Below are 13,136 nucleotides of genomic sequence, written 5' to 3'. Positions count from 1 at the left end.
GAGAGGAAGGGGGGGTCAAGCAAATTGGAGGAGGACCTTTTCTCTGTGACGTCAAATTACACGAACAAACAGAGACTGTTCCCCCCTCCCCCTTCTCTGTCCCTTCGCGTATCATGGCGCACACTAGTGACGTGGTCGTGGACATGGGGGAAACTAGCGCCTTTCAAGCAAATTGCTGTGTGCATCATTTTTAATCAGTGGGACAATGACGTTGAGCTTGTTTTTTTAATATATGACTTTAGTAGTCTTTCTAGGAGTGTTTCAACGAGACGCTGTTCTTTTTTATAGCCTGGGAAATGTCCTCCCCGAGCATGAAATTAGTTCGTTTTGCGACGAACAGCCATGTTATATATGTGTTACATTTTAATGGCCATTTTGTATTATGTGTCAGAGGATCCATGACGCGGGCGTGATCGTGGAAAAAAAAAAAGAACCACGTCCCGGGTGGATGTTAGAAGACATTGTGTTCTAGAACAGGGGGCTCCTACCCACTCGAGCTTTTCTTTTCATTGAATCCTTCATTGAACTAGCGAACTGCTTGGCTGAAACCTTTGCAAGTTATTTATTTCTTCGCAAAAGCTGGAAGGGGAAACAGTTAATGGGTTCACGTAAATCGTGTCAATTAGGGGTTCGGTTATGTGACTGGGAATGAAGAACTAGGATATGTAGGACCCAATACTTTTTGTATGTAAAACCTGAGACAGAATCTAGTAAGGAGGACACAGGGTGTAGACTCTTTAAATTCACCCCATTTTTGGCCAGATAAGTGATCTACTTAACGTTTTATTGTCCTTGAGAGCTGAAACAAATTGTATTAATTTTATTTTATCCATCATCATCATCAATCTTGGATGAACGTATACTGCACCAGCGGTCACATCGCTTATGGGTTGTGCTTGCAGTGGTCTTTGCAGGGACAATATCAATTGAAAAGCAGCCACCCTCTACGACTAGGTGCGCCAGCAATTCATAAAGCAGATTGAAAAATAATATTTCTACCGATCCTTTAAATACGTTTGAAGCAGAGTGCACATATTTGTAATATCTGAAAATACCAAGATGTGTCTGTTATTATCTCATCCAAACATGACCAATGGGGTCTGTTGCAGAAAAGAAATACTATCAGACTAGAAAGCAAGCGCAGTGCCCAGGTGAGACAAACCCCGACGTTTTCAGATTCCGAGTGGTTATTGGGAGATCATAAACAGTTTATTAGAGCAATCAACTGAACTCACAACACATCGGGCAGATTTTAAGAGCAGATCTTGAGCACTGCTTGAGCGTGTGCTCGCTCTAATTGATTTAATCAGGACTTAATACCGTAAAAAATCTTCAACATCGTTTAAAAGCAATTCAGTTAATCTAGACGTGAATGTTTTGATTAAGTTTAGCAAAAAAATATGCAAAACTGAAGCCACGTTTGACCTGACTCAAAATATTATGACATAGATATGACGGTAAATTTAGCTTTTTTCAGGCTTTAGAGCCACAGAAGACCAATATTGCGTTATCACCCCTGTGTGGTCAATAATGGAAGCGGATTTTGAGACTTATTTCCTGCAGAGGATTCACACTGTAACGGAATAGAATCAATTGCCAGTGTGTGTTCTGCACAGAAAATCCACAGTCCCTTTGAGCATATTTAACTTTTGTCTATTTAAGATTTAATTATAAATCCAGTAATGACTTCAAAACACACAGAGTGGCGTAAAGTGCACCTTTTCTAAAAAAAAAACATAATCCAGGTAACTCTCTATGGTGTTCATTAATCTCATTATTTTTGGCAACGAACGAACGGTTTTGGCAATTTCTACGAGGTCTGAGTGAGCATTTGGTGAGCGTCCTCTTGTGGCAGAGATGTGTACTACAAAAGACAAATCTTCATCACTGTGCTAAAGGCCTAAACCCTTTGATCTCTTTATTTTGGCCCGCTGCCCAGAAATGGATAAACGAGGCAGACAGCCCACAATTTTATTCTCTATAGAGACCTCCGAAGTCTGACCTTTTCGTTTGTTCAGGACATCAGACGTTTGAAATCAAGCAAACCATAGATATCCTGAAAGAATAACCAGATTCACTGCAGGGGACATGAGTCAAGGATACATTTGATAAGCTGCAAGCTGTGGCTGTCTGTGTGTCCTGAGCCTACCACAGATCTGACCGCTGAACAATTAATAGCACTTGAATGGCAGCACTGATTACATTAAGACATTAAGATATCATACTGACTAGGTGTAGACTCCCTGAAGATTTAATACATAAGTCTTTTATTTTGCAGCACTAAATCTGCAAAACGTATGGAAGATTACAGTAAGATACACATTTAGAGCCTCTTGTGATAAACCATCTAATATTCTATGTCTTTATTATCAACCTCAACACACAAGGTATTTCCAATGATATAAACATCTAGTAATTTAAACTCTCAGGGTAAAATAGCCCTTTTTTCTGCAAAAAAGAAGGAATAATAGTTCACACTGCATGTTCTGCACTGGAAATGAAATGGTGTGACAGTTTGCTAAAACAGAAGAACTGGATTTGTAGTGTTGGAATACTTGGGAGTCTTCAGTGTTTGGTACCTTGTTGTTAAAAAGTGTGGTAAAACTTCATTTACAACAGCTTCAACATATTGCCTTGTGGACTCCAGTGATTCACCGGTCAGATAGTGCTCTTTTCTTATTTTTGCAGAGCTGCACTCTTGATTTGCATTAGGTTTTGCCGCACATCGATTGGCCTCTGCTTAGTTTATTCATCATTTTTCCATTCTATTCAGCTACCTTGACTATAGAAATAGTTCTAAAATGCCCAAATGGAGCAAAATAGTAACAGATAAAGTCATCAAGAATGTAGGAACGTGGTCATGTGAGTCCAGTATTTGTGACAACCTGATGAGTCATTTGAATTGTATTAGTCAGGGATTTACAACATAAGAGCTTAATGACCCAACCTTACAAGACTTGTCTTCTTTCTGTATCTCAGGTGGTCTCTACTGTACATACAGTGCATGCTGGGATTTGTATTTGTTTAAAATTACTTAACTTCATCTTCATATCTTTCATAGTCACGTCTTTTTTTTCCATTTACTGTAAGTTCCATTTTATTTCCAAACCTCATAGCCTACAAAACCTTAAACAAAAACTACACTCTGAGTTACATCCATATAAGTAACTTTTAATATAAAATGCAATTTTAAGAATGCCTAACACTTTCCATGGATTGAGTGCTAATTTAATGTCAGTTTGATTCACCGTTTCATTTATTTCATGTTTCATACCTAGGTCATGTGCCTCTGGTTAACATCCATACCAGCTGCACAGAGGCATTTACCAGATCTACCTTCCAAAATATTTTACATCAACATGCAGTCAGTGCAATAGCAAAAATGAGAAATGGCCCAGCCTCTCCCAAAACAAATGTATTGTAAAAGCATCGAAATAAAGTGTGTCTAAATTAGGGCTGAAATATATGATATTATTGTTGCTTTTAGGTTTAGTGTGTATGATCTACGGTTAGCAAGGAAATCTAAATGGAAGCTCTAAACAGAAGCTCTACGTCGGTTCTAAATCTGGAACTTGCGGAGGAAGACCAGGGCTGTTTGTGCAGGAAAGTTCCAGGCTTTTCTCAATGTCCACAGGCTAATGCAGGTCACTAATCCCGCATTATCCCACGTGTCAGCAGCGAGATTAAAGGGAGCCTCAGAGAGACCCAGAAGAAAACAAAGAGTCGCAGTCTTTCCTTCTCTGGGACCATTTCCCCGATTAGCAGAACTGTGCAACCAGGGAGCAAAACCCTAGAATAGTCATCAACATCAAAAGGAGATCTTCCCGACACGTTTTCCCACTGTTCATCGTCACACTTTAAAGGCGACGTTAGGTATAATTTCCCCAGATGGCTCTCATGAGGTCAGGATGGCTTTGGAGACAAAGTAAGTGGACATTTGATTTATCGTTAACTGTCTTAACTGCTTTGATTAGTTTTCCTCTAGTTGAAGTGTATGATGCTTAATTAACAATAGGGGACAGAACATTATTGCTCTACAAGCTGTAAGAAAACATGAAGTAGTACCACAAAAAGAAATAGAACATAAAGTTCAGATAATGTAAAACAACTCGAATAGAGAACTCTATACTCTAGCAGTGCGGCACATGATTCCTTTCAAAGTAGTGTTTTTATAGATAAACCAAACACGAGGGTTTTTTAAATACCAAAAATAAGAATATAATTTTTGAAAATTTAATTCATGTAAATTTTGTATACAAAGGTAAAGGCTGACACAAGATATGTTTTGTAAGGATGAATTATATACTGACAGACAATAAAAACACATCACGTGCTATTGGTCCCAGTACACATTTGGTACATATTGTAATGCCTCTCAATACAAACAAAGTTACAGTAGTTATACAATGAAAGGATGTGAATAAGAAAACATCAGTCATACTACTTTTGTTATTCCTATAATGGTCATGAAAATCCAGTTATCAAAGGATGAGTATTTTGTTATAACCTTGGGAAGGGTGATAGCTCCATTAAGTTTAAAGGAATGTAAAAAATGAGGGTCATCAGTTATGAAACCGGCACCCTTATGACCCGATGCTAATCCTATTACTTATTTGTGACAAAGGCTGAAGAAAAATATTAAAGGAGGAAGCCAGCCAGCAACATCGCCCAAAGGGATGGAGATTACATAATTTTAGTAATTTATCAAGAAATAGACTAGTGTGTGGCACGATGACGCAGTGGCTAGCATTGCTGCCTTGTAGCACTGGGATCCTGGGTTGCAATCTGGGTGGAGTTTGTAAGTTCAGCCTATGATTGTGTGGGTTTCCTGCAGGTGCTGTTATTTTCTTCCACAGTCCTAAGACTTACTGTCAGTATAACCATTGTCCCTGGGGTGTCTATCTGCCCTGCGATGGACTGGCCTCCTGCCCAAGGTGTATCCCGCCTTGCTCCCATTGCTTGCTGGGATTGGCTCCAGTTCCCCCTCAGCCCTGAGCTGGATAAAACCGATGGAAAGATGTGTCTCACGCCCAAGCAGCAGGCTTTCAGCCGATGGCTTTGTCACCGGCACACGCAGGTAATTCCTCAGAATTTGACAGCATTACCTGCATTCTTCTTCAAGGTTCTGTGCTCCGGCGCTGGAAGAAAAACTGGTTCGACTTGTGGGTGGACGGAAACCTGCTGTATTATGAAGACGAGAGCCGGAGAGACTATGAGAACAGGGTCCGCTTAAAGCATAAATGTGTCGCTGTTAAGGCTGGACTTGAATGTGCAGGTAAGATACGCACAGCTGATCCTCAAATCCTCTATCTTAACTACGCTTATTTCTTTCAAGAAAACCTTAGTAGCTTCTCAATATTGAAACAGAAAAAAAGAACATATATAAGGAAAAATCATACATTAGAAACAATTAAAAAATGACCAAAGCAAAAGAAAATTAATGAAGCAGTTATTTAACAGAGTGTCTTGTGGTCTGTATACCTTAAATAATGTCTCACTTATTCTAGCTCAGAAACACTTGCCTATTTCCAATTATACCTGACAGTCATTAGGGACTCAGGGCAAGAAAACCAGCCACATTTTAAAAAAAATTACTTTTCATTTCCACTCACTGTTGCACTCAGTCTTTCTAAATGGAGAGCTTTAAAAATCTTAGTGTACCACTTATAGATATTGGACCGTCTTCGACCCAATTAATTAGAATACATTTTCAAGCAACAAAGTACTTTTTTTCTAGGAGTCATACTGGTCACAGTTATCCATATCCATCAACTCATTGAGATAAACACATTCTGGTAATGGCTGCAGCATTGCAGAGCCTATTGCAGGTATAGGGCATGAGGCAAGTCAGCACATCCTGGAAGGGACACCAGTCTATTGCAGGGCTCACATACACACACAGGGTCAGACAATAAAGAGACATTTATTAACCTAATTTACTAGTCAGTCTGTCTTTAGACTGTAGGAGAAAGCAGGAACAGCTTGAGAAAAACCATGCCAACACAGTAGAACATGCAAACTCCACACACAGGGTGCCAAATCAAATTAAGGTTGCTAAAGGTAACAGTACTTCCCACCATCCACTCTGTTTCCATATATAAAGATGCACTACTAAATATAAAAAAACATCTAAGAGATGGTAATGATATATTTGATAAAATATATAGATTATATATATATTGATTGTCACATACTGCACTTCTTTCTTGGATTCAATATGTGTCCAATAAATCAAGCTCTTCAGAGTACAATAGAAATGCTTGTTTGGAGGGACACTGTTTTCTGTCCTGGCCCGAGCACTGCCTTCAGTCCTCGGAAATCGATGGTGTGAAACCCCATGTTGGCTTTCGTTGTTGGCGAAAGTGGAGAACTGTAATAGACCAGGACACTCCCTCACCTCTCCACATGCCCCTTCCAGGTGTGGACCCTCCGGAGGGCAGGCCAAGGGAATGCCTGGTACTGGTCTACCTGAAGGATGGCTCCAGACTGGCGCTGTGTGCTGACAGCGAAGACGAGGCGCTGTAAGTGCTCCCCATCTACGACTTCCTGACAGGAAACAGACAGACTGAAACAGGTTCCACCTGACAGAATCAAGTTGCTTATGATTATGTGTGTCTTACCTTGACAGCAAAATCCTTCTGAGGTCCCCTGTGCTGTAGTTACTAAACTCATTAAATTCAATGCCGTTTTGGCTTTATTTGTCATCTTGCCTTGAGATGTTTTTCGGATTTTATTGTTCACAGAGCATGGAAGCTGGCGCTGCTGGAAGCCAGGAGAAATCCGGTAAGAATCAGCTTTTTCTTTCCTTGATGAACATTATGACTGTAGATGCTGTATTATGTACTCTAGGTCAGAGATCTTCAGTTTTGATCCTGGAAAGCTGGTGAGTCTGCAAGTATCCGAGGTCTCTTTATAGCAGCAGTGCCTGAAAAACTAGAAGAAGCCGTTAAACTGTTCCAGTTAAGCCAGTAACCAGCTGATTTAGTTCATCATGAGTTGGGGTGGAATAAAAACATGGAGAGACTGTGGCCCTCTAGGACTATGATTAGACACCCCTGTTCAAGATGCTTTATTATTCTAGATATTCGTCTTTATAGTGAATTACATGGATTTCCATTCTTTCTACTACATTGTCCAGTCACACAGAATTTCAGATGCACTGTCTTGGCATCTCAGTTTAAATCACAGATACAAACAATACAGTGATCATACATTTTCAGAGATGACTTTATGAAGAGAGGCACAAAGAAAAACAACTCAATTCCAAACTATTGAACTTGCCCGAGGCAGACATTTTCCTAATTGACAACTGTTTTTCTTCGTGGTTCCCTCTTTTGGAATTACTATTTATGATCAGTTTGGCTGTACTGCTTTAACCCTTGTACCACCCCAGGGGTTATCAGGACTTTCATATGTAGCTCTTAAAAACCCATTTTACCCATTGTGGCAAATCTGCGTAGTGTTTTGCGTTTTACAAAATGTTAACATGTCTTTATCATGTTGTATCTCTGTAAAGGTCTGTAAGTGGATCAAGAAATTACAGAGTACAATACGATGTCTCAGTCACAAGGCTGAGGATGTTGCTTTGTAGCTCCTGCACGTAGGCTGCTAGGATCAGGAAAGTGTGTGTCTGTCTTGGGCCTCTCCTCTTGTGGGTCCATGCCAAGCAGCCACTGCTCCTTGCCAGACTCTTTTCGGTGCAGAGCACTCACAATCTATCAAGCCTCCCATTAGCGTGAAAATACCTTGATGGCAACCCCTCGGGGATGCAGTTACACAGACCAGTCATTCCGGGAAAGCTGTACAGTTCATGAAGAAAAGAAAAGGTTCTGGCAGCGTGGGTACATCACAGGAGCACTGAAGGATGCGATAATTATGCTACAGATTCAGCAGTTTAGGGAGCAATATGATCACAGGCTTTCTGGAACAAAAGGCTCAGCAACTGTGCAGATACTGACACAGAAAGGTGTGCATGGCCATATTGAAGCTTTCCCGGTTGTATCTGATTGGAGACACTTCCATATTATGATTTATTCCAGAGCTGTACAGCATGATCACAGAATTATGTTTTTGTAAATCCGTTAATAACAGCTATTTTCTCTACTATACTGTCAACTGTGAGTGGGGGATACACTGCGGTGTGATGGGTAAGTCTCTGGGCCGCTGGGTTATGGGTTCAAGTCCCTGCTGTAGACACTGCTGTTGTACCTGGGTGAGATACTTTACCCCAGTTGCTCCAGTCCTCCCAGCTGTGTTTGGGGGAGGGGAGTCATGTCCTCTCAGTCTTATTTGTGATAAGACTGCCATGGCTTACTGCCATGGAAACAGGGACATGCTCAGGCCCAATGAGCTGATGTGGCTCAGGTATGGAAATTACCTTCTCTACCTACTGCCTGGTGTACACATCATTCAGCATACAGTAATTTGCCAAGACCGTTGAGCCATGTATTCTCTATCTGTATTTTAGTTCAATGACATAACTTTAGAAAACGTGGGTTGTGAACTTTTAACAACAATATGACAAAGGTAGTACTGGGACCACAGATCAATTTCATCATTTAAGAAAAAATAATGGTTTCCTCAGCCTACTGGAGTCTTATCAACAGCCACTGGCTTGTGAGCTACTGTATTTTACAGCACTATGTGTGTGAGGTGTGGCGTTTCTGATTAATGTCCCCATTGCTGTAAGTTAGGTCTAATAAGAACAACTAGAAATTAAATCACCCCACCCCCACCACTGTGTGGGAGGCCCATTGAAGCTTATCGTGATCAGCTCTGATTGCGCGTTCATCATGATTAATAGGGGAATGAGTCTGTAATGAGTCTGTAATGCAGTGGGGTGGGACATTGGGACATCCGAGAGAATGATACATACTGCTGCATGTGTCTGCTCTCAGCATTTTTCAGACTTCACTTTGGATCCAAAAGACATTTGGATATGGTCATCTGGATAAATTTTGAACCATTTAGGTCAAAGAGTTAACTGACAAGGTGCAAACCTGGTTTAAACAATATTTCTGCTCCTTGCATCTGTATGAAAACATATCAGTGCGTGTCTTCTTTAATTGAATCTGTTTTCCTTTTGTGCATGGTCTGCCATAACACCATATAATTTCTGTGTCACTCTGACATGTCCTCGTGTCTGTTATTTAACACTCTCATGTCTTATCTTGTGTTTAATAGTCTTATTATCATCTGTTTATTTATAAAGCCACAAAGAGCCCAGTGTGGAACTTCAGAAGGTGTAAATCTGAATTAAATCATAAGTAATCTTTTAATGGTGAAATAGCTTATACACTTGAGAAATTAAGAGGTACTGACTCAAGAGCCCCTGGCCTCTCTTTCCTTATCTTCCATCTTTAAACCTTTTCTGTCAGAGAAGAATACCAGGAGCTCAAGCTGTATTACATCAAAGGAATGCACTAATGTCCTCGAGAAGACCATCTGTTCTCTGTGACATTTAAATAATTACTTAAAATAGGAGGTAGCTGCTGGATTTAAGTTCATTTCTGAGCCTGACTCAGAAGTGTAATTTTGACAATTGGTGTGATTCGCACTGTGCCTCTGAGACTTGTAATGTTTTTAATTAAATTCCTCTTCTAATGAATAATTCACGATTCCTCATATATATAAAAAATCTGCTCTTGTACTTAATTACTGAGTGTAGTTGCTTATTTGAGCTTACGTATGAAAGCTCTCTATCTAGTTTTAATATAATGTCCCTAAGGAGCAGGGCATTTAATTTGTGTTAGTGTGGCTGACACACAGCCTAAGGTAATGCCCCAAGCTAAGAGTGTGTGGAAACTGGCAGTAAATTCATAGCAATGTTTTACTGCAACTTTGGTTGTTTTTCCCTGGTAGTTTTAAATAATTTATCAATATACATCATCCTTTAAGTATCCTGAATGCAAAAAGGAACAAACTGTTTGCTGTTCCGTAAGTGATAAAATCAGGGAAATGGAGCATAGCTATCACTAACATAAAGGAAATAGAGGGTAAAGTTACTGTACATAGGCTAAGTGCTTCACCTTTCTTGGTTTAACTCAGCAGTTTTTCACAAGCTCTTAACCCACAGAAAAGGAGTTGCTGCCAGCTGGTGTGGAGAACAGTGGAAAGCTCTGCAGTATCCCCGTTAATGTGTTGATCAAGCTGTGTACTGTCGCGCTGAAGTCCAGTGCCCCTGGGCAGTGTGCTATCATTGAGCTATCCCTTCCCTTTCCAGCTCGTTATAGCCAAGTAAAGACAAGGGGGTCAGACCAGAAGCAGTTTTACAAAGGGAAGCGTGGAATCGATTTATTTTTCTTTTCTATCACTACACGGCATGTGTGCCCAGTGCTGTGGGTGCAAAATCTTTTAAGAATATTGAGGACTGCCTCATGTTGCTGCTATGACAGTTAATGCAGGTCTGTGGCAGGCAGACGTGTCATCAACAACTTTGACTGTATCGGCTAGAAACTCTTCAGAGTATCAGAGCTGGAATCATTTACAATGGAAAGACGAATGAAACAAACAGTAAAACAAACTCTGACTTCACTAGCAGAGACAAAGGTTAAGCTATTTTAAGTGTTCAGCAATGTACAATAACAAGCAAATCATATTTTCTAACCTTCACAATTCTGAGACAGAAGAATAAATCAATATGTATTGGATGCTGGACAAGAATAGAACTGGTTGATTGCTGTATCTCACCAACAGAGGTCACTGGAGATCTCAGTTCAGGATAGATTCTGAATTGAAGACATTCAAGACGATGAAATGTCTAGGCTTTTCCTCCAACCATTTCAAACTCCATCCCTATATTTGTTAGTCGTCTAATGTCCTGATTCATTTTGAGATGGCAAAATTCAACAGTCCTATTTCTGTATTCCTGCAATTAAATCCATTTCCTGTCAGTTCCACTGGGTTGTAATGAAATTGTGGTCTCCTGTGGGGCCCTAAAAAGGAAAATAGTTTCCGAATTTCTGTTCAATACATTACATCTGCGTGGTTTGTGTTGAGAAATGCTACACCACAGGTTGGTTTTTAATATTTATTGTTTGCTGTAGCTGTATTTCAGCAATGTTGTCATAGAACAAAAAGACGATCATCTCAATGCAGAGCTTGAATTCCTTCTATAAAAGACTAAGGGGCTTTCTGACTTCTTTGTCTCCATAGGTGTACACTTATGATCCTTATGATGACTCTTATCACACCGTCCCTCTGGACAGTCACAATGCTGTCTACATCAGCCCTGCATACCCAGGATATGGCTATGGAGGTATCTCAACATCCCCTTTTTTTTTGTGGCGTGTCAGGCTGTTACGAAATGCCCACACTTTGGAAATCAAGAGGCTGGAGTATTAGTTCACAGAGGCTTTGTGCTTTTGAACTCGGCAGAATCACGCCAAAACGCTTCATTGAGAGAGATCGCGCAATCGAAATGAAAATTAAGCACACCAGAAAAACAAACCATCAGCACTGGATTGGCTGATGTTATTCTTTTAACCTGTTAAATACGTTTACCTGGAAGGAGAGTGACAAAATGCATTCAAAACACATGCATCTATAAATGCAGGAGGAGCATCTCACCTTATTCTCTCTCATGCTCCATTCCCCGTAGATGTCAATTTCTTTCATAGCTTTAAACGAGATATACCTTAAACCTTACCCTTCTTGCTCATCCGTGCCTGAATACTAGTCATGGACTATCTACTGTATTTTATATTAGGCTCAGTATTGTTCACGACACCTAATGCTACAAGAATACAATATGTCTTCTGGGATTGGGAAAGCACTTGTTGATAACCATTGTCACTCTAAGCCTCATTTACTCTCATATCTTTTAAGCATATAAGACTGGTTAAAAACGAGTGGTGGCATTTGGCCCATCTAACTCATTTGTTAGGAGGTAATTAACCCAAGGCTCTCGTCCAGCTGTTTTTTGAAAGACTGCAGGTATCGGTTTCAACCACATGGCTGGGCTGTTCCACACTCCCCCAACTCTTTGTGTAACAGGAATGCAAGAAGGGCTACAAGGGCGTAAGAACGGTTTCTGACATAACGGCTCATGTCCTCCCTCCCTCCACCTGCAGGCCCTCAGCACGTGCTGGTTCACAGCGACCCCTGTGAAGGCGTTGGGACGCAGGTGGCTCTGGGGCTGCTGGCTGGCATGGCCACCGGGGCGGCGCTGCGCTCTCTGATGTGGATGCCCTTCTGGTTCTGTTGAGGAGATCGTCATGGCGAGGGGCTACAGTAAAGCACCTTCACTGGCCAGCTACGTCTACTACATCCCCACCCAAAGGCTGTCAGGGCTGTTAAAAACTGTTAGATCACAACAAAAGGGACATTTTTAACTAAGAAAACCATGAGTTAGGAAACACTGGAACACAGAGCAGCTTCTACCAAAGCTTCGTAGTTGTGAGATGAGGAAGAATGTCTTTTTGTGGTGTTAAACAATGATATCCTTGTGAGGTTGTTTTCAGAACCTGGAAACAGTTTGACTTCCTTTGTAAAGGTTTACAGTGAACTCATAATTAAGCACGGAGAAGCATGATAAAGCATGAAACAACCAAAAAATGATGGGAAAACTATAAACATATTCTGCCAGATAAATCAGATTTCTAAATGAGAGGCATTTAAAGCACAACAAAAAAGTATTTGAACCAAACCTCTTGTGCTACACTCACAATTATTGGGCTACAGTTTCATTACTTTAAATTTTAATAATAATAATTTGAATAAAGACAATAAATATTTCTAAAGACTCCGATATACTGTTTACAAAATTATATGATGGATTTAAACAAATGCAAAAATTGTGCTTATTAAAGCAGGGAGAAGCCATATGTACTGTATATTTGCAACAATTTCTATATTGTGAGTTTCACAGCAAAGCATTATTACAATAAAGGCTATCAAAAAACCTTTAGGGCTGTTTCTGTTGTACAGAGTGTTTGAATCAATGAAACTAGGCATGTTTTTGTTCGTTTTCTCACAGACCATTAGTCATGTGACAGAGCATTTAACTGCCAATTGGAGGGATTAAAAAAAAATCACTTGGGTTGTCAGTTAAACAGATGTTCAAACCACTCAAAAATATTTTCATAGAAGTTTCAAATGCCCATGTAAAGAGAGTTTGTGTGTCCGTTTTTAAAAAT

At 40.2% G+C, this 13,136-nt stretch overlaps 1 protein-coding gene across 1 annotated transcript; it reads left to right on the top strand.

Moving 5' to 3' along the window:
• Positions 1 to 3,666: 3,666 nt before the first annotated feature.
• Positions 3,667 to 12,902, top strand: plekhb1 (pleckstrin homology domain containing B1). The gene is made up of 6 exons (XM_006627800.3): positions 3,667 to 3,925; positions 5,123 to 5,275; positions 6,419 to 6,521; positions 6,744 to 6,783; positions 11,155 to 11,257; positions 12,072 to 12,902. The coding sequence occupies exons 1-6, from the start codon at positions 3,889 to 3,891 to the stop codon at positions 12,203 to 12,205; spliced, it is 570 nt and encodes a 189-aa protein (XP_006627863.1). The 5' UTR covers positions 3,667 to 3,888; the 3' UTR covers positions 12,206 to 12,902.
• The last annotated feature ends 234 nt before the right edge of the window (positions 12,903 to 13,136 follow it).

This window comes from Lepisosteus oculatus, chromosome 5 (genome assembly GCF_040954835.1).
Source record: "Lepisosteus oculatus isolate fLepOcu1 chromosome 5, fLepOcu1.hap2, whole genome shotgun sequence".
In the NCBI taxonomy this organism is placed as follows: Eukaryota; Metazoa; Chordata; class Actinopteri; order Semionotiformes; family Lepisosteidae; genus Lepisosteus; species Lepisosteus oculatus.
Note: the sequence above shows the minus strand (reverse complement) of the source record. Positions and strands in the feature narration are given on the sequence as shown.

Coding starts and splice junctions, on each gene's coding strand:
- plekhb1 (XM_006627800.3), top strand. CDS start 3,889: ATGGCTCTCATGAGGTCAGGATGGCTTTGGAGACAAA. Junction 3,926..5,122: donor AGGATGGCTTTGGAGACAAA/GTAAGTGGACAT, acceptor TTCTTCTTCAAG/GTTCTGTGCTCCGGCGCTGG. Junction 11,258..12,071: donor CCCAGGATATGGCTATGGAG/GTATCTCAACAT, acceptor CTCCACCTGCAG/GCCCTCAGCACGTGCTGGTT.